We start from the raw sequence: 27,816 nt of genomic DNA, 5'->3' as shown, positions 1-27,816 counted from the left end.
ATGGTGAGATGGGTGGAATGGGATTCTTTTGGAGGGGGTGAGGCGTTGGTTGGTGCAAATGAGGAGGGTGTGACATGGCCCTACACGTGTCAGGGGTGGCATCCACTCCCTTCCAAGTGTACGACCAATAATGGCCGTGATCGATCGCGATCTTGTCTGGGACAAGAGCTGGGGTTGGATCGACTTTGTGGCAATAATTAATGGCTCAAGTTTGTCACTTTTCCTCCGACTGCGTCTCGGAAGATGCTTTTGCTGTGTGTCCTGAGTCGTGGGAAGAGGGGAGTCGCACATTCGAATCATGGGCATTAATTAACAACTCGTTTGGTTGTCAAATAATTGCAAACCGGAGGAGGTAATTAAATTTATAACTGCGTTAATATATATGATGAACAATTTAGTTAATTATTCAAAAAATTAGATCTAAATTAACAAAGAATTTTAAATCCATGACTACTAGTATCATAACAGAGAGAACTTGTTTCAAAGGATAACCTGAAGATTTATAATCAAATAAATAAGTAAAATTATATGTATATATATATATATATATACCAAGTTTATAATTAAGAAGAAAAGAAAACCACGGAAGGACAATAGTTGGAAAATAATTAGTCCACAATTTGAAGATATTTAATTATCAGAAAGGATAAGGATAAGCATCCTGCTTGTCCCACTGTGCGGCCAATCAGATATTAAAGATTGAAGATATATACAAACCTATCCATCTCCGGAGGAACACCAGACCACCTCCGTGAGTCGGTGGATGCGCTTTTTTTTTTTTAATTTTTTTTTAATTTTTTTTTTTGTGTGGATGGGTTTCCAACTACCGCTCTTTGCCTCGTCGCGCAAACCATAATCTATTAACTAAATAATGGAATAAAGTAAGCGGAATTGGAATCTCCAGAAAATTTATTCCGTTTTTTATTCCCCGAATAAACCATCTTATTCGCCTCTTTCTCCTTCCTTGCTCTTTCTTTGGTCTTCTCTAACGGAGCCCCCCCGTCCCCCAATTCCTCCCCCACCTTATCTATCTCCTTCCCCCTTCTCCTCTCCCCCGTTGATGATCGAGAGGGAAGCATAATCTTTTTTCCCTTCCCTTTTTACCCTTCCCCTTCCCCTTCCTTTTCCCGTCCTGCCCCATCTAAGCGCCTCCGGCTCAATGGCCACGGAGATCCCGGTATTCCATCTATTTTTTTGTCCAATAGCGCTAGATCGATCGATATCTTGTAGATCTGTGGAACTTTCGATGGAACTGAATTGGGTCGGTTGGGATTTGAGTGATTCTTGATCTCGGTGATGGTGATTTCAGGTGGGTGGTGAGGGGAAGGGGATCGGATGCGATGGGTCGAGTACGGTGGAGGAGGTGGATTTCGGGTTTTGTGCGATTTGTTTGGAGAAGATAATCTTGCAGGAGACGGCCATTGTAAAAGGTTGCGAGCATGCTTACTGGTTTGTCTAAAAACTTCTTCTTTTTAAAGTTGGAGTCTTTCTATACTTCTAGTTCTTGCTTATCTGGTGTATCTTTCTACTTGCGATAGCAAATGTGTAATTTAGATCTAAGGACGGGGATTTCGGGATAACTGAGTTGGAATACATGTGTTGTTGATGAGAAAGTCAACCTGTGGAATTCTGGTATTTGAGGCAAATGGATTAGAGCTCGTCATATGCAACATAATAACATCACCATAACTTGCAAGTATCAGCATTTTAGGCAGATATTAAGGCACAAGGATTGCTGTCATGCTGTGCTGCCATGGGTAGCATTACTTCCTGGATGACTTGTTGCCATGGTTATCTAGCTATCGTTGGTGACTTATCTCATATGCTAATTGAATAGGGTAAAAGAGAGGAGAAATAGGGAGAGAGGAGTAAGGGATCAAAGTGATATTATTACTGCTCGCCATTGGAGAGCACCAACATCCACTGGATTGGTATGAAAGGATATGTAAGAAGTGTGGCTATCTCAACGTAGATAGAGGAGGGCAAAAGGTATCGCTGTCCTCTTATAATTAGTTGAACCAGGTCTACCTAGGCAACCGGAGTTTTCCAAGATTGACGTGGCTAGAAGATTGAATATCTATCCGTACTTCTTATTGACCTGATTTGCTCAAAAGCGTTATAAAATCTAGAAAATTGAACGTCTATCAGTCCTATTGATCTGATTTGCTCGAAAACATCATAAAAGATGGTGAGTCAGCAACATAGCAAGGTGGCATGATAGTGTCTGTAAGATCGTTGGCCTTCGGTGGGCAGAATAGGTCTTGAGACGTGTCAAATCTTCAATTAGTTATGTTATATTTGAGAAGACAAGATTTCAAAAGACTCTGGGCAGTAGATGGGCAGACGAGGGGTTAGTTGACATATAAGATGTATCTCTAAAATATATTCAATAAACTGACGGAACTCGAGGACTAATTGGACGCTTCTTAATTTTTCTTTTTACAACCATATTGGAAAAAGAGGAGTCTATTTCCATATAGGTCAACTTTTGTCTTAAAGTGCGTTTCCACAGTAAACTGCTAGCAGGTGGCAATTTCAATTAACCATTTTAAAAGGTCACTCGTGTACTATAATTCAAAATTTTAAGTAGTTCAGACTTCAGATGTGTTTAGGAAGTGAAATTTAGCTTAGATGATAAGGTCCAAATGAATTGTATTAGTAAGAAATATGGAAATGATTGTATTCGTGGCAAGTTGGGCTGGAGAGTTGTCTATTGAGATCTAATTATCTCCAAATGAGACCACAAAGGCGTTACTAAAGAAGAATGATTGTTAAACTAAAGGAGTCAAATGGTGGAGATGAAGACCAAAGATTTTTCTATGTAATGTAGTTTTAAATGGAAGAGCTTTTCCATCTATAAGTTGAATAGCATAAAATCCTCATACTATCCCTAAGTAAGTGGAATAGTGATCTCCCACTCCTTAGTAAAGTTATGAAGAGTTAGTATTAGAAGTCTTTACTTTTTTCCTTTTTTTTTTGTTATTTGAACCTACATCTTTTCATTGATAATTGGTATTGCCAACTGCTCATATACTGGGAGATAGATGCCATCATAAGGAAGATAATGGGCCTGCTATTTCTATATTTTTGTATGAGCCTTATTGAGTTATTAAGTACTTACATTATTAAGTTGTTAATCATAATAACCTGCTAAACAGGTATTTTTATTTCTCTGAGCCTTGCTGAGTTGTTGGTTATGCAGTTAAAGAGTTCTTAATTGCTGTTTCTTTGATTAAATAAGGAGCCTTGTGAAAATTGAAGAGCATAAATTGAGGCTTCCTTGATATCCTCTTGAGCATGTTCTGGGAGCTTATCATTAACCTTAGTTGTTGAATGTTCAATTCTATTGATGCAAAAATTGTACATTCAGGATAATTATTCTTAAACCTGAAAATTCAAATCAAGTCCAAGCAAAAGTTTTATATTAGAGTAAATATATATATATATATATATATATATATATATATTAGGTAATAATACTGCCTTTGATGCTAATGTTATTTGAGCACTGTCTGTTATGAGCAGTGTGACATGCATCCTTAGATGGGCATCTTACAATAAGAACCCTTCTTGTCCCCAATGCAAGCATCCATTTGAGTTTCTGAATGTTCACCGCTCGCTTGATGGCTGGTACGCTACCCTTTTGACCCCTTTATTGGAAAGAGTAGGCAGCTATGCCTGAATTTGTCACTGTAAAATAATCTACTGTTTACTTTTGCAGTATTCATGACTACATGTTCGAGGAGAGTGTCTGCCTTCTGCTTAGAGCCACTTGGTTTGTGCCTTTGACAGTAGATCCTCGAGATGAGGTTTATGAAGAACTTGAAGATTTGTATCTATTTGAAGATGACGATCATGATGATGATCTCGAGGAAGCTTACTACATCAGCAGCTCATCTAGTATTCGAATTGGTAACAGGAGGTGGGGTGACAATGGTTATGTCAGGGCAGGAAGAAAGGAGGCACGACCCGTTACTCGCCAATTCATTGACGACTCTGATGCTGGTCCATCCCATGGCCCTAGAAAGAAAGAGGCATCGAAAGATGTGACAGGGAGACGTGCAAAGAGGGCTTTGAAGCGAGAAGCCGCGGACAAGGCAGCTGCGGCAAAGCACCAGCAACATTTGCAGAGGTTGGGCCGCAAGTAATCCTTGTTGTGAAGGATCATGCTGCTTCTGGCCGCGAATAATCTTCTTTCGGAAGCACAGCACAACGCTGCCCTTGTATAATGGCAACTCAGCCGCATATGTACAGAAATTTTAGCCTTCTTTAGTTGCGTTAGTTTCATCTGGCATTTAATCGCAGTTGTTACTGATTCTGAAGAATTTCAAATCTAATCTCCTTAGGATGTTCAAAGTTCATTAGGCTCTTTTAATTCTGTTAACTTGTGCACAGCAGAATCCTGCAATTAGCTTGCCGAAAAAAGGAGAGTTTAACCGACAAGTTTTGTTGTGGTCCTGGTTACTCCTAGGTTCAGCCCACCACCAATTTGGCTTCATATACTTGTGCTTCTATAAACATCCTAATTTGTTTGTTTTATAGCATATTAAACTAAACTCATCGGATGCTTATACACTGTGGTTGTCATGCGAGATGGAATACACGCAACCCGCAAAAAAGCGTTATCGTATCATATCCATCTTTGTGTTGTTGATGGTGAAAGACTTTGTACTTTGTAGGCAAGCTCTATTGGGACAAAGTGGGAACCGGATCCAAAGTAACGACAGACTAAGTTATTTAAGGCCATTGCAGTGGCCCCCCCTCCATCATCATCATCATCATCATCATCATCTACTACCTTGTGGGGAATTCCCTGCGTTATATCTTGTGTAGACGCATCACCAAAGGTTATCTATCCCACACAACTACTCAACCAGACATGAACTAATCTCAGAATACTGGAATTTTAGTTAATGCCCTTATTTATAGCTTCTCGCATTAAAGAACCAGTAATTATATCCCACCTGTCCTCCGAAAGGATAGAGAGCCACTATCCAATAAAAGCGCACCCCAAGAGGAAAGCTAGACTTAGTCACAACCATTCCCCTCGGTATTCGGGATTCCCTAACACTCTCTCTCTCTCTCTCTCTCTCTCTCTCTCTCTCTCTCTCTCTCTCTCTATTCCACTCCGAAGATAGAAAAGAGATAAGAAACAAGAATGGCGCACCAAAGTAATCGTCGCCTCTCATGCTGCTTCTACCTTCTCTTACTCCTATTTGCGCCGCCAGCCCAAGCCGTCGGCCCAATCAAGACCGTGGTGGTGGTCGTCATGGAGAACCGCTCCTTCGACCACATGCTCGGCTGGATGAAGCAGCTCAACCCGGAGATCGACGGCGTCACGGGGACGGAGTCGAACCCAATCTCGGCCGCGGACCCGAACGCGAGCCGGGTCTACTTCAAGGACGGGGCGCACTTCGTGGATCCGGACCCGGGGCACTCGTTCCAGGCGATCCGGGAGCAGCTGTTCGGATCCGATGACACGTCGGCTTCCCCGGCGCCGATGAACGGGTTCGTGCAGAACGCGCGGTCGATGTCGGCGAACATGACGGATGCAGTCATGAACGGTTTCAGACCTGAGATGGTGGCGGTCTACAAGGCGCTGGTGGAGGAGTTCGCGGTGGTCGACCGGTGGTTCGCGTCGGTCCCGGCCTCGACCCAGCCGAACCGCCTCTTCGTCCACTCCGCTACCTCCATGGGAGCCACCAGTAACAATCGCAGGTACATTTTATTAATTTTCGAAAGCGATTTGAAATAATATAATCTCTTATCATGAGGTGGGCCCCACAGTGGATGCCAAGCTTGACGATGGAAGAAAACTGTCGGTAGATCGATCGATCAGTCGAGACAGAGAGAAAGAGAGAGAGATTTTAACTGGGGAAGCCGCGTTAATACGTAACTTTTTGGAGATGGTGTAGTAGTAATAATAACTAGAGTTGAAAAAAATGTCACTTTTTCCTTTAACAAATATATACTGTCACCCCTTCCATTCCATGTAGAAGAGTCATCCTATGAAGTACTTTGTCAATGGTGGATGAGCTAATGATATATTTAATGACTTATTATTGCCGAGGTATGCTAGTTAGGCCAAGAAAGAAATCATGTGATTAATTAATTATAACTTTTTGTATAGATGCTCAACGTAGGAATGATCATTATCTTAGAAATTAGAACCTTTAAATATCCTCTCATAATCAAGATCTGTGCACAATTGCGTTTTTTTTTTGTCCCCTTAGGAGAAAAATATTATCTCTTTGACATTTGTTAAGCATCTTGCAGTTTGTTGGTGAAGGGCTACCCCCAGAGGACTATATTTGATAACCTCGACGACGCAGGGTACTCCTTTGGCATCTACTACCAGGATCTACCAGCCACCCTCTTCTATCGCAACCTTCGCAAGCTCAAGTACCTCACCAAGTTCCATTCCTACGCCCTCGAGTTCAAGAACCACGCGAGAAAAGGATCTCTTCCCAACTACGCTGTCATCGAGCAGCACTACATGGACTCCAAGGCTCATCCTGCCAATGATGACCACCCTTCCCATGATGTATACCAAGGCCAAATGTTCATCAAGGAGATCTATGAAACCCTCCGTTCCAGCCCTCAATGGAATCAGACCTTGTTAGTGATCACTTACGATGAGCATGGTGGCTTCTTTGATCATGTTCCTACGCCCGTCAGGGGTGTCCCGAGCCCCGACGGCATCGTCGGCCCGGAGCCCTTCTTCTTCACATTTAACCGATTGGGAGTACGAGTTCCGGCGATCATGGTGTCTCCTTGGATAGAGAAGGGTACTGGTAAGTTGGGGAAAACCAATGATAGATCTGATCATTCAGCTAGTGACATACATCATGTTGATAATTTTCGTATGTTTTTGTTGCAGTTGTTCATGGTCCGAATGGTGTTCCATTTCCAACCTCAGAGTACGAGCATTCATCCATTCCTGCAACTGTTAAGAAGATCTTCGATCTACCATCACCTTACCTGACCAAGAGAGATGAATGGGCTGGAACCTTTGAAGGCATTGTGCAAACTAGGATTCAACCAAGGACGGATTGTCCAGGTGAGGATTTTCTTTTTCTTTTTTTCCAACAAAGAAAAGAGTGGCATCTAGGATCATATATGATAGGCTATTATATATAAGTTGTTACTAACTATAGTTCGTCATCAATGCAGTGGAACTCCCAATGCCCGTAAAGATCAGGGAGGGGGAAGCTAATGAGGAAGCCATGTTGAGCGAGTTCCAGCAAGAGCTCATGCAGCTTGCGTCGGTAATGAACGGCGATCATCTTCTAAAGAGCTTCGAGGAGAAGGTCATAAAGCAAATGAACGTAAGAGAAGGCATAGCCTACATGAGGAACGCAGTCAGGCGATTCTTCGAAGCAGGCATGACTGCGACGAGGATGGGTGTTGATGAAGAACAAATCGTGCAGATGAGGCCATCTCTCACAACTAGGACCTCCTCCTCTGCTTCTCATCCTTAATTAGCAACTGTGTATAATAATAAATTAAAGATGTCTAGTTATTTACATTACATAGGTCTTGTAAAAGGCTCTACTTTAGCACCTCTAGTAATTAATTCCTGGTAGTAGATATTTCATTTGGGTTGAAGAATAACTACATGGCTGGATAGATTGCAATCTAGTAACACTCCAAATATCGAGCATGACTTTTTGGAATTATTCCGTACTCGAATCCTTTGGCAGCACTCGAGCATCGCTTGAAAGCTTAAAAGATCTACGAGACGATCCGCGTCACACTTAGATGCGATAATTACCACTAAACAGTCTTAATTGCAGAAGAATCCAAAAGCCGAAAACTAGAAAGAAGACAACGACAACAACAACATGAAACGTCAAATCTCGATCTAAGACAAACTCAGGAACGTGACTACGCGCTACACAACAATAGCAACTGAGAGCAGAGCCATCTCAATCTCAGGCAGCTGTGCAGAGCTCACGGGAGAAGCCTATCCTGGCATTGGGGACATCGAAGAGCACCCGGTGGTTCTGCTGCTGCATGTTGGCAATCACATTGAGCACGGCGTTTACCCCTTCCGGCGCCGCCGCCATCGCCAGGCACGTGATGCCCCCCGCCGTGCTGTGGATGACGACGTTCTCCTCCGGCAGCGTCACCTCCATCGGTCCCGCGAACATGAACGTCACGGTGGGCACCGCCACACTCACGTTGTAGCACGTGTCGAACCCCCCGAGCGGCGGCGCCAGTGGCGCAGCTACCCGCCGCCGGAACTCGTCCCGCATCGCCGTGTAAGCCGGCGCCACCAGCCGGGTGAACATCGTCCCGGAGTCGACGATGGTCCCCGCCCCGGTGGCCGTGTCGAACGCGAGCGCCGACGCCGGGATCGGGACGACTCGCCGCCCGACTCGGATCCCGGTCATGTTGACATAGTAGAAGGAAGACCTCCTCGGATTGAATAGCAAAGGAGTCGTCTTTATGCGCAAAGGCTGGCCCTTTGGGCCGAGGCGAAGCGTACCTGAGAAGTTCAAGGATTTAAAGCTAGGGAGGCAGTAGGAAAAGGTCGAAGCGTACATATTCTTGGTTTGGGACAAGAAAGAGAGCGGTCCTCGGCCGAGGCCGAGGAGCCCCTGAGGTGGAATAGAGCTTCCGGTGACCTTCTGCAAGCAACCGAAGGCGTAGGTGTTAATCACGTCGGACGCCAACGACAAGGAGTCCTGCGAGAGAACGGCTTGGACGGAGGAGGAGCCGTAGGTGAGATTAAAGGCGCAAGAACTAATTTGGCAAGATGGGTTCGGGACTTGAGAGCACTGGGGAGAACCGCAGGGGATTTGGCGGAAGGTGGAGGAGAGGGATGGGGAGAAGGAGGCGGAGGCGGAGGAGCAGCCGACGCAGGAGGAGCAGGGGAACCACGCGGCGTCGTTGCTGGTGTCGAGGGCGGCGAGGAAGGACTGGGGAGGGGAACCGACACGGGCGCGGACGACGTAGTTGGGGATCTGGAGGAGCTGGCGGCCGGGGGCGATGGGGACGAAGGAGCGGTGGCCGCCGGCGGCGGTGGCGAGGGAGCTGAGGAATTGGAGGCGGGAGGCGTCGCGGTCGTTCTGGGAGGTGAGGAAGGAGGCCCAGGAGGGGAAGGGGGAGGTGGGGTGGAGAGGGGAGCAGGGCCCGAAGGCATGGATGATGTGAAGGGTGGAGCCATGGTCCGGTGGGGTGGTGCAGGTGGTGGTCGTGGCTATGCAAGTGGAGGAGAGGAGGAGGAAGAAGAAGAGAGAGATGAGTGGAAGTGGAAGTGGAAGGATAGCCATTATTGAAGCGAAGTGGGATGTGCAGTGGAGAGTGGAAATGAAGCTGGATATATAGAGGGAGACAGGGAGTGGAAGTGTATTTGGTAGTTGGTGATAATAGATGACCACTGAGCTTTCGATTCCCTTTCAGTTAAAAATCTATAAACTAAAAAAGTTTAAACTATCGTAAAATATTACTCATTACTGTTAGATAACTTAATTATTAGTTAAAAATTTAATAACTTTATATTAAACTTTTTTTAAGACGCTTTCTTATGTGATAATGAAAGATGATAGACTTAAATGTTATGTCACATATATACATCAAACCTTTTAAGACCATGGTAAGAAGTAGCAGTCCCATATGGTAGGAGTGAAAAAATATTTACACAAAAATGGACCCTATTAATAAAAGAGTCCTTTTCAAAGAACATGCTACGTGATGGGTCCACTGGTCACAGTGACCCAGACCAAGAGAACATTAACTCATAGAGTCATAGTACTCATCGGATGCCAATATCTCCCAATCAGCCGATGCCAAGTACACCAGCTGCAGGAAATTCATGCATTTCCCCCCCTTCGTTCTACTTCCACCTCATGCACAGCCCGTGGGACGGTGTGAGTCGGGGGGGTCAGCTGCATCGGTTCATATACCTCGCTCCAATTCCGACGAACCGGAAGACGCCACGTCGACGCAGATCGATGATCCCATGTCACGTTACCGTTAGGATCTGGACAGCGGAATCCATACAACATTCTCGTTCGTATATACATAATATAAAAGAAAGTCTCATATAAATTAACGAAGGTGGGCATGCATGTGAGCGAGAGGTGAAAAGTGGAAGAAGAAGCCAAAAGGAAGTGCACTTTCGAGATATTCTCTTGCGAGTATAAAAAAAAAAGTAGAATAAAGGGGGTGGAATGGGAGGGACAAGAATAGGCAATCTTTTTCAGAAGTTCGTGAAGCTCAGATTGTTATTATACTTATCTGTGATTATAAAAAAAAAAGTAAAAAAAAAAGGAGTAAAAGCTCAAAAAGTGGTGAAGCTTTTCCTCCCCTCCCTTCCCTTCCCTTCCCTTCCCTTCCCTTCCCATCTCTTCCTCTGGAGGACGTCTTGAAGTTTCGACAGGTATCTCGTGATTGCCAGCTTGGTGGTGTACAATAATCTATAAGCTAATAGTTCTTTACTGATGAGCACTGTTCTGTCTCTTGATAAAATGGGCTTTATATGCTGTAATAAATTCTCAGGGATCATGGGCTTTTTATAAGGCTACCTATTTAGCCCGGCCCATTAGAGTCGCAATTAGGATTTAGTATAGAGATGGATTTTTCTTGAAGTATCAACGTAAATATCTTCGAACGTAAAACAAGGAACCGAACCGGAGTGCCAAAATTTTGTTGCTGAAGCATTGGTATCGGTTGTTTTCTAAGTTAAGAGAAGAATTGGGCCTTAGTTCTTGTGTATAGTTTGAAAAATATAACCTATTTAATGAAAAATATTACTCTAGTATGTTCGGAAGTGAAGGCCTTCAAGCTTCTCTTCCCTTTTTGCTCGTTAATTTCTCGCCTCGCCTCCTCTCGGATCAAGCCCAGCGTCGCCATTAAATCTTCCCATTTTGGTATGCAATTTTTTGTTTTTGTTTTTTTCCTTCAATTTTTCACTGATTAGTTAGTTTGTTAGTCCTTCCTCTCTCTTCTGTTTTGGCGATATATTGGGTTTACTAATGCCAAGGTTCTAATTAGTGCTTCACTTAGAATTGTTTTAGAAGGTTAAATCCATGCAATTTTGCGTCCTGTCCCATGTGTGCGGTTGATTTAATGTGGGATCTTTGCTTGTAGGAGTTTCGAGGCTGTGACTGCGTTTGATTAGGGTTTCTTGGCGACTCACTTGATGAGAAGTTTGTGATTTTTTGATGGTATAGACTAGATTTGCTTCTAGTTGGAAAATTATTACATAGGATAGAGCTGGATTTGGTCAAAAGTTCCTATCTTTGAGGTACCAATTTGTGGCGAAGCATCTGATGTTATGTGAATAGGTAGGCAGCGATGATGAATGGGAGAAAGAACACGGGGAAAGTATCACCATTCTTGTTGGTCCTCTTGGCAATTGGGTTTTTCTTTGCCACCTACAACTTCCTCACACTAGTGATGCACAACCGGAGCGAAGATGTGGGGAGGGAATCGCTGGAGGGTGTCACCCAAGATTCCATTATTCAGAGGCCTGATGAGTTGACGAGGTTAGGGGAAAGGAGGAGGCACAGGCCCTTCCATGTGGCCCTCACGGCGACGGATGCGCCATATAGTAAATGGCAGTGCCGGATAATGTACTACTGGTACAAGAAGATGAAGAACAGAGAGGGATCAGAGTTGGGAGGGTTCACACGGGTGCTCCATTCAGGAAAGCCAGATAATTTGATGGAAGAGATCCCTACCTTCGTGGTGGATCCTCTCCCTGATGGTATGGATCGGGTGAGCATTTCTCATTTTATAGCAATTGTTGTTTCTTCTGCCGCCTCTGTTGTTGGTTTGCATTCAAAATCTGATTTTGTAGATTATCAACTTTTGAACAAAATGTACGCGGTTCTCTCATTGAGTATCAACACATGCATGACTGAAAATGTAGCAAACAATTTGTAGGAACAACCAAGTTGAAGAATTTTGTGTTTTGCTGCTTCCTGTCGTTTTCTTGTCATTATTAAGGTAGTTGTAGATGACAGAATTATGCTGAATAGAAATACGATAAAGTGTCATGGAAGTTTCGGTTCATGTCAACTATACCCGAACAAGGTTATGTACAATGTAACCTCCAAGAGATTACCAGTCTGTTCATGTTCTTTTTGATGAGAAGAGTTTGTAATTTGTCATTATCATGTTATAGAAGAGTTCTGACAAAATGTCTAGGTAGCTACTGCTTTTGCATAAGTTTTAGAAAGTTCATAAGGAAAAAAGAAAATACTGTTCACTTAGTATTCCTTTTCTATTTTGGTACTTCGATCATTTTGAAGCTTGAGAAAAAGGTAGCTTGCAGTAGATGTTTTTGTTGATTCACTTCTTAATAAGTTCAATTCTAAAGATATTTGCATCGACTCAACATTTGTACCAGGGTTACATTGTCCTCAACAGACCTTGGGCTTTTGTACAGTGGCTGGAAAGAGCAAACATTGAGGAGGAGTGAGTACATGCGAATCCAGTTAGCTCTTGTCCTGTATTTATTGTTTATCTTTGTTCAGTGAAATGCTTGCATGTCTGATGGAACTATTTTAGGTATATACTAATGGCGGAACCAGATCACATCATTGCTAACCCTCTACCAAACTTAGCTCGTGGAAATGACCCGGCAGGGTTTCCATTCTTCTATATTAGACCATCTGAAAATGAAAAGATCATAAGGAAGTTCTACCCAGAAGAAAAGGGCCCTGTCACAGATGTTGACCCTATTGGCAATTCTCCTGTTATTATCAAGAAGGTAGTTTCTAGTTGAAAAGTGATCTCCTCTGCAACTTGGTCGATTGTGAAGGACATTTTAGCTTGTTGATATTTTGGCATTCTAAAAGGGTCTATCTTTTCTCTCTTTCTGTACAACAATCTATTTTGTAGAAATTTACTGAGACTAGCAGAAGTTTTGCATACTTTTGTACGGTACTTAACTTTCTGTACTTTCTCTGTGAACAAATTGAACTACTCCAGTCCCAGCTGGAGAAGATTGCTCCTACTTGGATGAATGTTTCATTGAAAATGAAAGATGACCCAGAGACGGACAAAGCTTTCGGATGGGTCTTAGAAATGTGAGAACTACTTCTGCTACATGTTCAGTTAATTATCTTATATATTTAGTTAGAGATCTATCTGATCCTTATCTATTTCGTGTCTTTCTTTCCTGCTCATATCCAGGTATGCCTATGCTGTTGCCAGTGCATTGCATGGCGTGCGGCATATTCTGCGTAAAGATTTCATGATACAGGTAGAACTACTTCCTGTTTTGTTAAAGGATTAATTGTCAACATCTCACTTATATGGTTTCTGAGTGTGCTTAAGTACCTTGAAAATGCCAATTGCAGCCCCCTTGGGACTTAAAGGTGGGAAACACATTTATCATCCACTATACTTATGGATGTGACTATTCATTAAAGGTAACTATATTCTGCTGGTAAGCATATATAATAGTTTAGCAGTAAAAGAGATCTCACGTTGTTATGTCTGCCGCAGTTGAAGCTGTTCCCTGGACATTTTTCACATGATGATTTTATATGACAGTTCGTTAAACCCATCATCACGTTCTTGTTCATCATGATTTACTTCATGGAATTTTGTTTTAGGGTGAACTAACCTATGGAAAAGTTGGGGAGTGGCGCTTTGACAAAAGATCCTATCTCCGTGGCCCACCGCCAAGAAATCTTTCATTGCCTCCTCCAAGAGTTCCTGAGAGTGTGGTATGTTTTACTGTTATCCAAATCTTTGAGAGTACCTTAACAACATATTTTCAGCTTTATGAGACATCTTTCGCAGTCTTTTTACCTTCCTAATTTTTGAATTTTGGATTACCTATTAGAAATTGTGTCATCCTTATTATACTTGTTGGGCATTTCTCACTGGACTTGTATCTTTATCTCGCTACATTACTTTTGATATCAACTGCGTAGTTGCCTATTAAAACACTTCCATAACAAGAAGAGGTACTTGCAGTCTTAGAATTTTGTCCTGATTTAGATTCTTTAGAGTAAACCTATTCTCCCATGTGTATCTTTGTATCATCAGCTTTGAAGTTAGACAATAGTAGGAGCTGCAATTTCCTCTGGTGAAAGCTAGTAATGTGCTCGTGCAAATGTAAGATGACATATACATTATTATGCTGCGAAATGATATAACTAATAATCATGAAAATGAAGAGAGCTATATTGCTGAAATGTACACTAGTATTTGCACTGGAACTTCATTAGATTAGCTTACCACCGCTCCATTAGTTGCCTGTTTGTGCTTTATGATACCATATACAAGCTGTAATGCGGTGTACTCTTTTGCATGTAGATGACATTGATGTTATGACTGTGCGTAAATGTCTGATTATAGAGATAGAAATGGAATGAACTGTTAATGAATATGTTGGCTTAGCTTGATCACATCTTGGCGAGGTTTGTCCATTAGTAGCTCTGATTGAAGAGGTGCCCTGAAAGAAGTTCAAATCTTGGGTTAGCTAATAAAAGTAGAAGTTAATATTGTTTGAGTAGCCAATGAGCTATACAATCTAATCCTTAAGCATACAAGAGCCAGAAAGGAGCTGCATTCAGGTTCATGTGCAAGACATAGTGATATGTAACTATAATCACAATGGAAGACTAAATAGTTGTTCGATGCAGTAGATGTAGCTAGGTGGAAAATTAATTCTCTTGAGTCTCAACTCGAGATCTTGTACTTATGGTGAATAAAATATTCAAAATTTTCGTGGAGCTTTATCGTCTACTTTGAATTGTTCTCCGCAAACCATACTACTAATTGTTGATTTCGTCGATACCTTCTTAATATGTCATTGAATCAGGTCACGCTAGTGAAAATGGTCAATGAGGCTACCGCTAATATTCCTGGATGGGAGGATGGAAGCTAATGACATCCATGGAGGACTGCCCAAGGAGTCTACGGATACAGGAGTAATACATACAGAAACAAAAGGGTAGATGCCACTGAGCAAAACCTAAGCTGTTTCAACTGCTCTAGTGACTATTTCAACAAGTTGAAGTAGCACTGATTGATTACCCTTGCATTTTGAGACGTCTTTCTTTTCCTTTTTTTTTTTTCAGCTTTTTCAAATGAGTCTTGTAAAGGTGATATGCTGGTAGGTCTGGCTATATTCCCTGTAAATGTGACATAAAGTGAACCAACTCTCCTGCTAATCTCTTTTTTAGCTTTGACTACTACACGAGTACACAGTTGCAGTAAACACCCTGCGTTTGAGATCAATCATACGAAACTCCGAACCTCAAAACTCTGGGCTTGGGCCCAATTCCTCCCATCAGCCCAGACAGCACAGCAGTTATTCTTTCAAGTAAATTTTAAAATCACAAGTTGTTCAACTTTGAGCCGTTGGAGTCAAGACTAGCAACAGCAACAGCAACAGCAGCAGCACAAGGAGAGACATTTGACTCGGATCATGCGTACACGTAACGCCGGGAGCTGGACTATATCGCTCATTCAAATCATATAAAAAAGTATATAAAAACATTATAATAATATCTTATCTTATTTACGTGGGACCGAGCAGTCACGTCAATGGCAGCTAAAAATAATATATATATATATATATATAAATATATTTAAAAACAAAAAGAGTTCGAGAAATCAATCGCCGCTCGCTTTTTACAACTGGGGGATACCTCCGGTCCCCTCCCAACCCTGCCATCGCGGGGCTCGAGGCCAGCTTGCCTCGGAAACCGCGATCCCGCCACTGAGATCCCTGCGACCCTTCTCCTTCCATGCCCCATGCTGCATCGCCCCTTAGATAGCCGCCACGTACCCCTACTTATTTTCCTCGTGGAACTAAAACGAATAAATTAATTGAGAAGGTTTAAAAAAAAAAAAAAAAAAAACGCCGACTCATCCGATCCCCGTACAACCCATGGAGGTTGGGTTTTGGGCTTTTGCTGCATTTCCTGCTACTTTGTCTCGGTAAAGAGTAAAGTAGTGCGATCTTCTCCAACGTCAGTACGTATGAAGCTACGTAGAGTTAATATGCAGTCGATAAAGCTAGTCAAAATATATAGCCGTTGAGGGCCATCAAAGTACGTAGCCCACTTCTTCGTATATAGACCGAGGGCTTATTATTAATCTGCAAGCCCTTGAGATAAAAGAATGGAGCGAGAAATTTATTATAAGTTTGATAGGACAAAGTAGTGAGTACATTTAATGCACATCCACGACTAATTACTTCTCCGGCCATTTAAGGCAGATAACGACATACATATCTCGACGTAGCTTAAATAAATAAATAAATAAATAAATATATATATATATATATATATAATCACCAGTTTTGACGAAGACGAAGAGAGGAGTTAAAAGTAGATGCTAGTGTATAGGAACGTGGCACGCGTCATGACGTGGCCCCACCAATGATGTGATCTATCTCGAGCTTTCTCCAGGAAGCTTGTCCTCATCTCGTTTCATCGCATCCATGTCTTCGATCGCCGCTCTCGTGTCTTGCATGCTTGGGATAGAAAAGATATTTGAAGCCCATGTTTGTCATATTTGGCGTCTCTCTCTCTCGCTTTCGTTGTACTGCTTTTGGAGCAACTGATCAATGTGTTAACGTAAACAACTTTGGGGTTGCAGACTCTCACCAGTACTTACTACCCTGCAGACACATCTCTCTAATAATATAAATATATCTTAAAAGATTATCCCAGCATTACCTTCTAAAGGGGAGGTAATGTATGACTTAGAGGAAGGCTTTTCGAAGACATGCATTTTAATTTAGGAAGAATATATATATATATATATATATATATATATATAAAAAGCTAAGGATCTACACACGAGTGCAATCACTATTATTTGAAATATATATATACATATATGTACGATTAATATGCTGTCACGAACCAATCCCCTCCCAACTTGACAAGCAAATATATAATAATAACAAACAAAGCATCGTGGTCACGGAATATGATCCAAAACTCATCTTGTGAGATGGAGTTTAGTTATTTTTATTTGTACCTCCCAACTTTTAATTCCCCGTTAATCTTTATCATCTTGTTATAAAGAAAAGCTAGCTAAGGTATAAATCAAAAAGTCCACTCACAGACCTAACATTCGGTAGGGCAAAGGACTTGAGGGTGAGGGGGTAAAAAGGCCTAGCCTAGTATACCTAGCTACGGTCTGACAAGGACCAGTTGCCTAAGTTCACCCACAGGCCACGACCTAGGTGTGCGTGACTAGAGTAAGAGGGGAGGGTCCACCTGTAAACCTACCATTCATTGGACGTCAACAGGGGCCAAACGCAGGATGGAGCTGGAGCAGCGAGCATTTCCATCTAACACCTTCGAGTCCAGATGACTGTTAGATTTTTGTAATTTAAACCCTTAGACCTTTGCTATTTGCGAAAGTACCTCCAGAAGTGATTTAGGGATTCTCAAACTTGTTCAATAATTAAACAGTTTTTTTATATTTTTAATTTTTATTTAAGCTTACTCTTTAAAAAAAATTAAAACGAAAAAATTAGACTAATTAACTAAATTCCGGGCTTAGTCTCAAACCAAACAAGATATAGTAGTTTTATAAAAAAAATTTAGAGTTGTTATTTCTAGTGGGGTGTAAACTTCTAATAGTAAGACTAGCAAAAAATATAATTTGAGCATACGTTGACTGCATTATCGACTTTGAGATGATCGTTGAAAATCTAAACATTTAGAGTTGTTAGAAAAAAGTAAGATACTCGATCAAATGGATACGTACTGATCCAAGCAAAATTAAGCTTTTCCAGGAGATATCAACCCTGCAAAAGCTATCAATGACGATGAATTGGAGACGATGAGAGTGGGTGGCCATGGAGGAGGGCTGATAGTAAGCAATGGAGTCATGATCTTATCTATTAACTTTCATATTACTAAGAGGGTGGAGAAATTGTGAATAAAGTTAATTAATCGAAATATAAGAATATCCGATGATAATCTATGCATCCGAAGTAGTTAGGCGATCAATCGATGACGGGAGATGCTGGTAAAAAAAAAGTACGGATAGAAGAAGCCCTAGCTCACATAAAAATTAAGATGCTAAGAGGTAACCCCCTTGCACCTCTATATGATATTCATGATTTATAATAATCATCAGGACTTTTTATCATAAAATGGTAGGAAACTAGGACCCATATGTTGGGCTCCATCTTTTATTTCTTCTAATTTTAATTATAACTTATTTTTTAAATAAATAATAATAATAATAATAATAATAATCTCTAAGATGTACCATATATGTGAATCATACGTAGTCCACGAAAGAAACTTATATTTGTCGTTGAATTTTTAAAACTAATTGATGTAAGACAGTCAAAAGACACGGTGCAAAATGCAATAAGCACATAACACAAGGTTTTAAACAAAAAGAAAAAAAAATAAATAAAGAGAGAGAGAGAGGGGGGAAGAAAAAGGAAAGGGGGATGATGGGCGATGAGGACCACGGATTCAAAGCTCGGTGCTCTAAAACCCACCGCTCCGAGACAATCCAAGCTAAATTTACGGAGGTGGTGGAGCGCAGATGCGAGGTCCGTACCGAGACCCCCCCTCTCTCCTGTGGGCCCCCACGCCACCAATAATTGCATTCAATCTCCTCTTTATTACTCTCTCGTATCTACCAGCCCCATCTCTCTCGCTCGCTCGCTCGCTCGCCTAATTTTGCCTTCTTCACCCCTCAAACAGGAGATGAGGAGCAAACAACGATTCATATGCTACCAAGTTACTACTGCATTCACAGTCACAGTAGCTACACTTTGATTGATTTGACGGCTTTCGAGATGGAGATTAATTTTTATTTTATCCATGCTAATGCTAGTGATGAGTCGAACCGAAGACTACTATAATATGTTACTATATTATATTATTATCTGATACAAAGAACTGGGATACATAGAGTCAGCCGAGCATGGTTGCGTGTCCAATCCATACCAGTAATCGTCATGTCAGAAGAATTATATAATAAAAAACTTTGGTTGGGGGGAGGGGGAGGAGAAAGAAGAAGGATAGGTGCGGAATTCGGGTAGCATAATCTAGTGGAAGTCTCGTGCTTATCTATTATAATTGCAAGACAATGGCAATAGTTTTTTTTTGGTAGGGCATATAAATTATAAAGTAAGTAGCATGCACACAAGGGCCGGGCTCTTTTTGCTAAATGGCATATAGGGTCGTTTCTGTAAATAGCGCAGCATGAAAGCTATGGCATATATTCGAACCCTTTCGTGTATTATTTTAGAGCTCCATGGGCACGAAAGCGCGTGGAAAAGTGACATAAAAGAAAGGGGAATTCACCAATTGTATTTCAATTAAGTGTAAATTATAGTTTGTTTTGATCAGATAAGCAAAAAGTCTAAGCTAGATGAAGTATATATGTAGGCATTTAAAAAAAAAAAAGAGAATGACAAATTTGTATATAAAAGTAAAGTGAAAAAATATAGGGTGACAAGAGTGAGCCAAAATATAAGGGGGGGGGGGACTGGACTAGTAGATCGGTAGGTTTTGGGTGAGCCGAGACTCGAGAGACATCCGCGGCTTGGCTTGCTGTAATACACGTGGCCAATCTCCATTGCCTCCTCCCCACCCAAGTCGTCTAGTTCGATTATTTACCGTGGACGTCCTTTGCTTCTTTACTACGTGACACGTGACACGTGACTTAGGCGGAGGATAACAATAAGGCCAATATGCGAAAGAGGGAGGCAATACAAACGGGAGAGAGACAGCGAGCAAGAACGAGCCGAAAGCTGAAGAGCTTATAGCTTTTAACGTAGCAGCAGAAGCAGAAGCAGAAGCAGCAGCAGCAGCAGCAGCAGCAGCAGCAGGAGTAGCAGCCGCTGCTGCCATAAGCAGAAGCAGAAACAGAGGGGCAGGAGTGAGACAGAAGCCTGCGTAGAAAGAAACAAAGAGAGAGATAGAGAGGTAGGGATAGAGAAAGACATAGGAAAAAGAAAGAAAAGGCAAGAGGAGAGATCCCGATCAGAAGGAATTTCAGAGTGTCTCCCCCATTCTTCTCTCCACTCATTATAATTATTAGTCCCGCCAAATATTTACACCAGGAGGAGAAGGAGGAGGAGGAGGAAGAGGAAGACAGAAGAGAAAAGAGAAAAGAGAAGAAAAAAAAAGAAAACGAAAAAAGAATCACCCATACCCATTAACCACCTACTATGGAGGAGGAGCAATAGCTGTGCAGGTAAACGTAGGAGCGATTTGTAGCGGAAATTGAGTAATAAATTCACTTACCCTTCTTAACTACCTACGAGGGTGGCTTCTGGGCGGCGGTTCCCATCCGACACTGGCGCCTTCGCGGACTGGGTAGCATCTTCCGCCACCGGCCGCGGCGACGATCTCTGCCTCGGATTCAATGCCGGAGGAGGAGGAGGAGGAGGAGGAGGGAGCGGGGCCGGGAGCGGGAGCGGTAACCCTACCGGCGGTGGTTCCCTATGGGGTGGGACGGGGTCGTCCGCTTTGAACCCGAGGCATGCCCTAAATTACGGGATTGCGGATATGGGAATGGTCGGCCTCCGCGATGTTCTCGTCGTCGCCCCCGCCGCCTCCTTCCACCACACGCAGCACCACCACCACCATCTCCACCACCATCACCACGATTCGTCATCGTCGTCTTCCTCCGCTAATCTCCTCTCCTCCTCCGACCACCCACTTATTCCCCTCCTCGCCACTGCCCCTTGCCTCGTCGATCCCGACAACCCCAAATCCATCCCGGGGTCCTCCGCCGCCTCGGGGATCCAGTTCTGGCAGCCCCAGCCCCACCCCGGTCCGCCCCAGCAAAACCCTAACCCTAATCCCAATCCGACCGCCACGATCTCTTACCTCGGGAAGCCCGTCCCGAATCTCGAAGGCCCCGGAGTGCTCGGCGGCGTCTCCACGTGCCAGGACTGCGGCAACCAGGCCAAGAAGGACTGCATCCACCGCCGCTGCCGCACGTGCTGCAAGAGCCGAGGCTTCGAGTGCTCCACCCATGTGAAGAGCACGTGGGTCCCCGCCGCCCGCCGCCGCGAGCGGCAGCAGATCGCCGCCGCCTCAGCATCCGCGGTCTCCACCTCCGCCCCAAAGAAGCCGCGCCTCGTTCCCTCCCAGACCACCACTTCCCACACCTCCACCTCCAATACTACCCCTCCTCGAAGCTTCGATACCAGCTCCAGCCATCACCAACAAGGTAACGATAAGCTCCCCAAACTTAAACCCGTGTCTATCATCTACATACACGAGTAAGTACTTATCGAATTCCTTCCCTTCCCGCCCTTTGGTTTAGATGCAAGCTTTAGGGAGAGCTTGCCGCGGCACGTGCGAGCGCCGGCGGTGTTCAAGTGCGTGCGCGTGACGTCCATCGACGACGGGGAGGACGAGTACGCGTACCAAGCCATGGTCACCATCGGTGGCCACGTGTTCAAGGGTTTCCTCTACGACCAAGGAGTCGACGACGGCCAAACCCACGACCACGACAGCGTCGGCACCGCCGACACCACTGTCATTCCCAACATCTCGGAGCTCCACCTCGGCGGTGGCGGCAGGAACGGGGGCGCCACATCATCGTCTCAGATGCTGGCGTCCTCCGACGTCTACGGTGCCGGGGCGCCGCAAGGCGGGGGCGGGTTCCTTGGAGTTACCAACTTTGGCAACCCAATAAATTGAGCTCTCTTTCTCTCTCTTCGCAAGTACTTACACGAGTCCAAAGGTTCTATTCTTTTTCTTATTAAGCTCTTCATCATGTGTATGTGATCATTTATGCATGGCGGCCTATGCCCATGTTGGTTTCACCTATTGTTCTTGTTGTTGTATAACATATGTGTGTTCTTATACGACTCTTTAGCTTCCTCCTCCTTAAACTGCTGACTTCTGTGTTCGACATTTCTCTTCGTTTGACTGATCTTTCCGCCTATAGAGTCATCATGCGATCTTGTTCGCTATAAGTTCTTCGATCTCTTGCGTGGGTTTGTTTCCAATCTGATAATTTTTAAAAAGAGTAGGTGTAGATAGGCATGCGCTGTAGAGCATCTCATTGGAACTTGCAACGGATTGACGCTTTCTCCATCCAACTGTGTTATAGTGCATGTGGTGGATGACAACTCTTTTGCTACGCTGGTAAGTTTAACTATGCTTGCTGCTTTACTCCTTAACTTTACTGAAGGGTGCAATGTATCATACGAAAGCATCGTCATTTTGCCATTCCTAATAGTTTGTGCAATCGCATTTATTATATTTTGCGTGCGAATCCCATCAAAGGATGGGAGATATGTTGCCTTGATATTATTGGCATTTTGCTATTCTATGCTCTAAAACTCATCTGTTTTTTTTTTTTTTGGAATATGCTTGTTCTAGTCACAGTGAGGTTGATTTTGGACCTTCTGGATACTGTTTAAATAGTTTTAAAAGCATTGATGGAAAATGAAAGAAGAGAACACATTGATGGTGCTACTGGATCAAAGCTGAGTACTTTCACATGGTACTTTATGGACCTTTGTACTATGGACTAGCATCATGACATGCAAGGGGTATAAATTTTGTTTGTGTAATCTACATAATTATTTGATCTTAAATGGTTTACCTTTCCCCAACTTTGTTCGAGGTTTGGACGCTTCCACTGATGAGTTGATTTTCTTTAAAAATGGAAATATATACTTTTTTTTGCCCATCTAGGTTACATTCTCTTTGACTGGCCTATTTTTTTTGTTTCCTTATTTTGCTTTTAGGGCATAAACTTCTGATTTAATTCCTGTCTAGATATATAGGTTGCTATAATTTGAAACATAGCATAATTATATTCTCAAAGTCCTTCCATGTGTGCTTGTAGTATATATGCATGAAATAATACCACTACTTGTACCATTTTTGACGATTTCGTGATTGAATTTAACAGTTTGCTGGCTAGAGGCACCATTAATAGTTACGGGTAGTACCTCATCCGGGTTAACCTACTATTAACTATGTAATAAAGTTAGAATTAATTAATAAATATTCCTTATATCTACTTAGTATATATCATCATTTTCCCATTTTCACCTACTCATGGTACTATGTTGATTGCAAATCATGTACAAGTACGAACAACCTGTTGAGTTAGAATCTTGCCATTTGGTGATAGCTTAATAAGTACGAAGAACCTGTTGAGTTAGAAGAACTGGTAATAGTTTGAGTAGATTTTTCTCTCTTTTGAGGGAAATGTCATAGGCTACCTATTGACACTCGATATGTAATATGGTTCAATTTTTAAGTTGTAGGATTCTGCTGTAAATTTTATACAATGGCATTAGTTATGGAGCAACTTTGAATTTGATCATTAAATTTAGATTGCTTTTCTAAATTATGGCAATGACATGATCAAACACTTCTTTAACTAACAATTGGGTAAACCATTTATCAGCTAGCACTAAGCAGGTTAGAAGCTTATTGCGCTACGTGGCTAGGATTTGAGTTTGAGCTGGTCTTTGAAAAATGGTATAATATGTTTCCAAGACAAACTGATATGTCTGCCTATGAGAGTTGTCTTTCTCATCAAAGATAGTATCATAACTATTTCTCAGGAAGGACAAGGGTTCAGACCTCATAAGCCAGTTCCGGTTCCCTACTTTCTATTATTTATATTGATGGGTGTGGATGAGGTCACAAATCCTTGTCTATCATTTATCCTTGTGCCCTGGATAGAGGCCACATGTGATAAGTTATGTTGAAGATGTGATCTATTATCTATCTTGTTTATTTGATACCTAATATTTTAAGCTTTTGGGTTAATTGGTTATCTCACCATTGTTTGTGTGGTTTACTATAGTAATTCAAATTATCTAATAAATATTAATAAAATTTGAATGATGTCTTTGTTGAATAGGTAGTATTTTTTGTTTTTCCATTTATTTGTATGTGTTCTTGAAGGTTCATTTATGCAAAATTCTTTGGCATTTAGAGATAGTAAAATACTCATTATTTTTAAAACTCACGAGTGATAATTAATTACATTTATATCACTTCCTACTTTATTTGAAAATCTCCAAATGACTAATTTTTTGTCTCTAAAGCTGCTAATTTTGTAGATCTCCTCGGCTTATCTCAAGTCCATAACTATATAAAATGGTTTATAGATCTTCCCAATTTTTGTTTGTGCCACTCATTGATTAATAATTAATAGTTAACAGTGGCATTCGTCGTTAGCTCGATAAAGTCAAATAGCTTTGTCTTTTAGCGTGGTTGATTTATGTGATTTCAGCATAATTTGTGTAGGTACTGTGATCACTGAACTGACTGGTAATATTATTACTATCAAATTAATTTTCTTGTGTAGCTGAGTCTAATCGCATGTAAATTGCACAACTAATTGAATCCCTTATTTTGTTTCAGTTATGATTTATTGATCTAAAGATAGGCTCCAATTTTAAATATGCATGGAATTTGTTATAGCATGGTATAAACACATTAAGAAAACTGTGATCAATGTAAATTTCTAACATCTATGTGGGGCTTACTTGCTATTAGCAGCTGTTTTATTAATATAGCTAGGGACAAATAGATATAGTTGACGTGTTTAGAAGTCTTTGTTACAGGAAAATAAGTATTCCTTGAATCCGAATAAATGTTTAGAATGTATTGTGTTTATCAAGATCGATTGAGGATGTCTGTTATCCATTTCTCTCGTTTCCCTTGGTTTTCTTTGACTACATATTGTTGATATCTCAAAATTACTTCCTTTTTTTCATAGAAGGACAATCAAAATGACCCTAAATATGGAGGAATACTTGTGAGAAATATGTTCATTCTGATTTTCTTTTTCAACATCTGTGGAGTCACTCACTCTTCATTGTCTTCAAGTATAAAATTCTCTCCCACTTCCTCTATTATTTCCTGTCTTTTCTACTTTATATTCCTCTTATGTAGTAATCTATTTAAACCTTGAAGATTACCTTTGTGCCATGCAAGGCCCTTGAGCTCACTTATCCACAGTTATTGCATGTGTCCAGAACTAGGTGAGACATTGGTCCTTATAAAGTTACTATAGAGTGCTGATAAAAAATCATCTATTGATTCTTGAATACCGTCAACTTGTAATTTGGACAGACTAAAGAGTACACATGTTTGAATTAGTTTACTCCTGGATTTTATCATGTATCGAAATGTGATACTTTGTAACTTGCAATTTGGTAGATGCCATGTGCATTGTTACAGTCCAGGTTAACTTGCACATTAGAAAAACTCACACTTATTTCTTACATGTAGCCTTGAACTTTCTTTTCTGGTGGGTTACAATATTTATATGTTCTGTTACCTTTGAAGCTTCTTGATTCTCTATTGCATATGTGAATTTCCTTGTAGAATACAAGAGATAATGCAACATACATTAGTGGAATGATTGACTGCTAATATTTTGGACAAAACATATTAATAAACTATGTTCTGGATGAAATTTTATTGTTGGCAGAGTTGACTAAGCTCTTCTGGTTTCTCTTGTTGAGTACTGAAATTGTTATCTTTCGTTAGTGTCAAAGTAGGTACTTATGATGCCAAGAATTGCACTTGTGGTCTAGGTGGAGGCAGGTTTACTCCTAGAAGTAGTGGGAGTGTGGGAAGGAGGGATTACTTAAGTATGATAAATTAGACTTGAATGGTGACCTAAGCAGGATGTATGCTTGTACGACTAGTATTTGTGTTGTGGTATTTCTTTAACATAGCTGTGAGCCAAGTTGCTAGTGTATATTTTGTTCTCTTGTCTGAAAGCTTTTTAAGTTTTAACCTTTCTTTCTCTTGCTGCTGATCTCTTACATGTTCTCAGACGTAACTTTATGCTAATTTAGATATATGTAGTAAATTTGCAAACTACCTATCGTTATTTCTGTGCAGATATTAGTGTCTGTAGGATTCTTAGCAGTGATTACAAGTGCTTAATAATCTCTTGTTTGATATCTACTGGTGGATCTCAAGCATGTATACTTCTGCAGGAACTTATTTAAAACCTGCCAATAATATTAATTTCTTATGTTTTATTTATGCTTAATAAGTTTTTAAATTACTGTCTGTATCCCTGAAATCCATTAGGACCAGTGGGGTTATTGAGGCCGGCATTTCCTAGGGTAAAGATAATTCTGGATCTCTCAATCAAATTACATGCAGGTGCACAGTTCTGGCAAAGTGATCGAATTCAATTTAGAGTTGTATTGTTTGCTTAGGTTTGTTAAGAATGATTATGGCACTTGAGCTAAATGTTTAATCCTGTTTGAATTACTTGCGTTTTGCATGATTGTTGCTGCTGTACTTATCCATGTCCATGACGAGATGAGTATTTAATTGATGTTTGGTTTATGAAAAATAGAGAGATGAGTATGAAATGTCCATAGTTTTCTCATAGATAGAAGTTTTCTATTGAAAGCTCTTTGTCTGGATTATATGTATACTAGTTATCAAATCATGTCTTCTTGTGAACCGTATTTAAATGACAACTGCTTGCAGTCTGCCGTTTTCTTTTCTTTTCTTTGAGGAGTTGTGATTATTTTAAATTTAGTGCAAACAGTGATCAATTCATGATATTTATTTTTGGATTATATTCTAGGTTTACCTTCTCATTTGCTCATTATGGATATACTATTCTTGTCGTATGAATTTACTCCTGAGGAGTAATTTGAAAAAAATGGTTATGGATTGTGGAACTAAGGAGAAATTATTTAATGTTTGCTGTTATAAGAAAATACTTATCATCGTGTTTACTGGATATTGCTTGTGATATATTAGGTTTTCTCCATTTGGGTGGCCACTATGATTTTATTCGTCATATTGAACTGCAGAACTAGGTCGAGTAGCTGCCAATGTAGCAGAAGCTGAGAAGATATATTTGAATAGAAGACTGCATGCATGGAGGATGGCTTAATAAGTTGTGTTGATAAAAAGGTGCATTTATACTTACACGTACCAAGATTATGATGAAGGTCCTAAATTTCGCAAATGTTGCATACTAGACTCAATATTTAGGGAACTAGATTCCTTATTCTAATGCCATAAAGTAACCAAACATAAGATTCCTTGGGATGGTAATATTTGTGACGTGATATTTGGAAGGTTAATTTACTATTTGTTATAGGTCCTTTTAAGTATCTAGCCTACAATGATAACTGGGTTTGTAGGTTAATAGTGAACACTAGGGACACCATTTCGCCACGCCTACTTGAGAAATCAATGGTTCCTATTTATAGCAGCATGGGAAGGAACACCATCAATTCCTAACTTTAATAGTGCGCTACCTTTACTTGACATGGCTTTCAAATGCTAAGGTTACAATAAATGCTCTCCTGATGAATCCTTGTGCATTCCTCTAATAATAACAACATTTTGATGCTATATTTCTTTTTTAAGTCCTTCGAAATAACGCAAATGAAGAATAACCTGAGGGGGAAAATGAATAGGAATGAGTAGCGAGTTGTTACGCCACCAATCTTTGTTATAGAAAAAAAGGTGATGAACCTATACAAAACTACACAACAAGATTAGTTTCTTATTGATACATAAGTTCATTAAATATTAAATAGGCCACAGTGGGCCAAATAAAAGGCAATATGAGGCAGCAAAGGTTCACAAGTGATTCCAAGCAGTGGATGCCTGGGGTTTCGTTCAATATTGCCTCATGTTGTTCACGAGTCGGTGTCAGGTGGGCACTCCACTGCAGGTGACAGTCTAAACTTTGCCTGCCTCCCATGTCTATTTCATTCTCACCTCCAGCAAAAACTGTCATCATCACGAATTGTCCAGACTAAAAGCTAGCTAACAATCATATGGCAGAGCTACAAGACCCCAGAATAAAGTAATCCTGTAGTCAATGAAAGCAGCCAGGGACATCACCCCTCTTTATTGCCAG

General features: G+C 41.3%; 5 protein-coding genes across 13 annotated transcripts; 4 read left to right on the top strand and 1 right to left on the bottom strand.

The window, feature by feature from the left end:
* Positions 1–723: 723 nt before the first annotated feature.
* LOC140781810 (uncharacterized) lies at positions 724–4,361 on the top strand. Of its 2 annotated transcripts, none has more exons than XM_073128047.1 (4): positions 724–1,177; positions 1,310–1,449; positions 3,526–3,630; positions 3,722–4,361. In XM_073128047.1, the coding sequence occupies exons 1-4, from the start codon at positions 1,160–1,162 to the stop codon at positions 4,146–4,148; spliced, it is 690 nt and encodes a 229-aa protein (XP_072984148.1). In that variant the 5' UTR covers positions 724–1,159; the 3' UTR covers positions 4,149–4,361. The 2 variants fall into 2 exon arrangements, with proteins under 2 accessions (XP_072984148.1, XP_072984149.1); XM_073128048.1 differs by having other exon boundaries at positions 863–1,177; positions 1,310–1,430.
* Positions 4,362–4,951: 590 nt separating this feature from the next.
* LOC140781722 (non-specific phospholipase C2-like) lies at positions 4,952–7,641 on the top strand. The gene is made up of 4 exons (XM_073127862.1): positions 4,952–5,718; positions 6,277–6,794; positions 6,881–7,060; positions 7,174–7,641. The coding sequence occupies exons 1-4, from the start codon at positions 5,159–5,161 to the stop codon at positions 7,479–7,481; spliced, it is 1,566 nt and encodes a 521-aa protein (XP_072983963.1). The 5' UTR covers positions 4,952–5,158; the 3' UTR covers positions 7,482–7,641.
* Positions 7,642–7,770: 129 nt separating this feature from the next.
* On the bottom strand, positions 7,771–9,389 carry LOC140781723 (aspartyl protease AED3-like). Its single transcript, XM_073127863.1, has one exon. It carries the CDS (start codon positions 9,276–9,278, stop codon positions 7,935–7,937), a length of 1,344 nt encoding a protein of 447 aa, XP_072983964.1. The 5' UTR covers positions 9,279–9,389; the 3' UTR covers positions 7,771–7,934.
* Positions 9,390–10,735: 1,346 nt separating this feature from the next.
* On the top strand, positions 10,736–15,164 carry LOC140781724 (hydroxyproline O-arabinosyltransferase NOD3-like). Of its 3 annotated transcripts, none has more exons than XM_073127864.1 (10): positions 10,736–10,877; positions 11,098–11,174; positions 11,299–11,727; positions 12,362–12,429; positions 12,523–12,724; positions 12,946–13,043; positions 13,150–13,219; positions 13,317–13,388; positions 13,575–13,688; positions 14,792–15,164. In XM_073127864.1, the coding sequence occupies exons 2-10, from the start codon at positions 11,172–11,174 to the stop codon at positions 14,855–14,857; spliced, it is 1,122 nt and encodes a 373-aa protein (XP_072983965.1). In that variant the 5' UTR covers positions 10,736–10,877; positions 11,098–11,171; the 3' UTR covers positions 14,858–15,164. The 3 variants fall into 3 exon arrangements, with proteins under 3 accessions (XP_072983965.1, XP_072983968.1, XP_072983967.1); XM_073127867.1 differs by having other exon boundaries at positions 11,295–11,727; XM_073127866.1 differs by lacking the exon at positions 10,736–10,877 and having other exon boundaries at positions 11,152–11,727.
* A 4,308-nt stretch (positions 15,165–19,472) lies between these two features.
* Positions 19,473–26,978, top strand: LOC140781880 (protein SHI RELATED SEQUENCE 5-like). Of its 6 annotated transcripts, none has more exons than XR_012107756.1 (5): positions 19,473–21,147; positions 21,244–21,666; positions 21,959–22,073; positions 26,010–26,084; positions 26,753–26,978. XR_012107756.1 is itself a non-coding variant. In XM_073128162.1 (3 exons), the coding sequence occupies exons 1-2, from the start codon at positions 20,478–20,480 to the stop codon at positions 21,621–21,623; spliced, it is 1,050 nt and encodes a 349-aa protein (XP_072984263.1). In that variant the 5' UTR covers positions 19,473–20,477; the 3' UTR covers positions 21,624–21,666; positions 26,753–26,978. The 6 variants fall into 6 exon arrangements, 3 of the variants coding, with proteins under 3 accessions (XP_072984263.1, XP_072984264.1, XP_072984262.1); XR_012107757.1 differs by lacking the exon at positions 26,010–26,084 and adding an exon at positions 22,311–22,483; XR_012107755.1 differs by lacking the exon at positions 26,010–26,084.
* The last annotated feature ends 838 nt before the right edge of the window (positions 26,979–27,816 follow it).

This window comes from Typha latifolia, chromosome 2 (assembly GCF_019914945.1).
Source record: "Typha latifolia isolate L0001 chromosome 2, TyphaL0001v2, whole genome shotgun sequence".
Classification (NCBI taxonomy): domain Eukaryota; kingdom Viridiplantae; phylum Streptophyta; class Magnoliopsida; order Poales; family Typhaceae; genus Typha; species Typha latifolia.
Note: the sequence above shows the minus strand (reverse complement) of the source record. Positions and strands in the feature narration are given on the sequence as shown.

Bases quoted from the DNA above. Each gene is read 5' to 3' on its own strand.
- LOC140781722 (XM_073127862.1), top strand. From the start codon at position 5,159: ATGGCGCACCAAAGTAATCGTCGCCTCTCATGCTGCTTCTACCTTCTC. The intron at 5,719-6,276 runs GTACATTTTATT...AGCATCTTGCAG, and splicing joins GCCACCAGTAACAATCGCAG to TTTGTTGGTGAAGGGCTACC. The intron at 6,795-6,880 runs GTAAGTTGGGGA...TTTTTGTTGCAG, and splicing joins TTGGATAGAGAAGGGTACTG to TTGTTCATGGTCCGAATGGT.
- LOC140781880 (XM_073128162.1), top strand. From the start codon at position 20,478: ATGGGAATGGTCGGCCTCCGCGATGTTCTCGTCGTCGCCCCCGCCGCC. The intron at 21,148-21,243 runs GTAACGATAAGC...CCTTTGGTTTAG, and splicing joins CTCCAGCCATCACCAACAAG to ATGCAAGCTTTAGGGAGAGC.
- LOC140781723 (XM_073127863.1), bottom strand. From the start codon at position 9,278: ATGGCTATCCTTCCACTTCCACTTCCACTCATCTCTCTCTTCTTCTTC.
- LOC140781724 (XM_073127864.1), top strand. The intron at 12,430-12,522 runs GTGAGTACATGC...GAACTATTTTAG, and splicing joins AGAGCAAACATTGAGGAGGA to GTATATACTAATGGCGGAAC. The intron at 13,220-13,316 runs GTAGAACTACTT...TGCCAATTGCAG, and splicing joins GTAAAGATTTCATGATACAG to CCCCCTTGGGACTTAAAGGT.
- LOC140781810 (XM_073128047.1), top strand. The intron at 1,450-3,525 runs GTTTGTCTAAAA...TGTTATGAGCAG, and splicing joins GGTTGCGAGCATGCTTACTG to TGTGACATGCATCCTTAGAT. The intron at 3,631-3,721 runs GTACGCTACCCT...TTACTTTTGCAG, and splicing joins CACCGCTCGCTTGATGGCTG to TATTCATGACTACATGTTCG.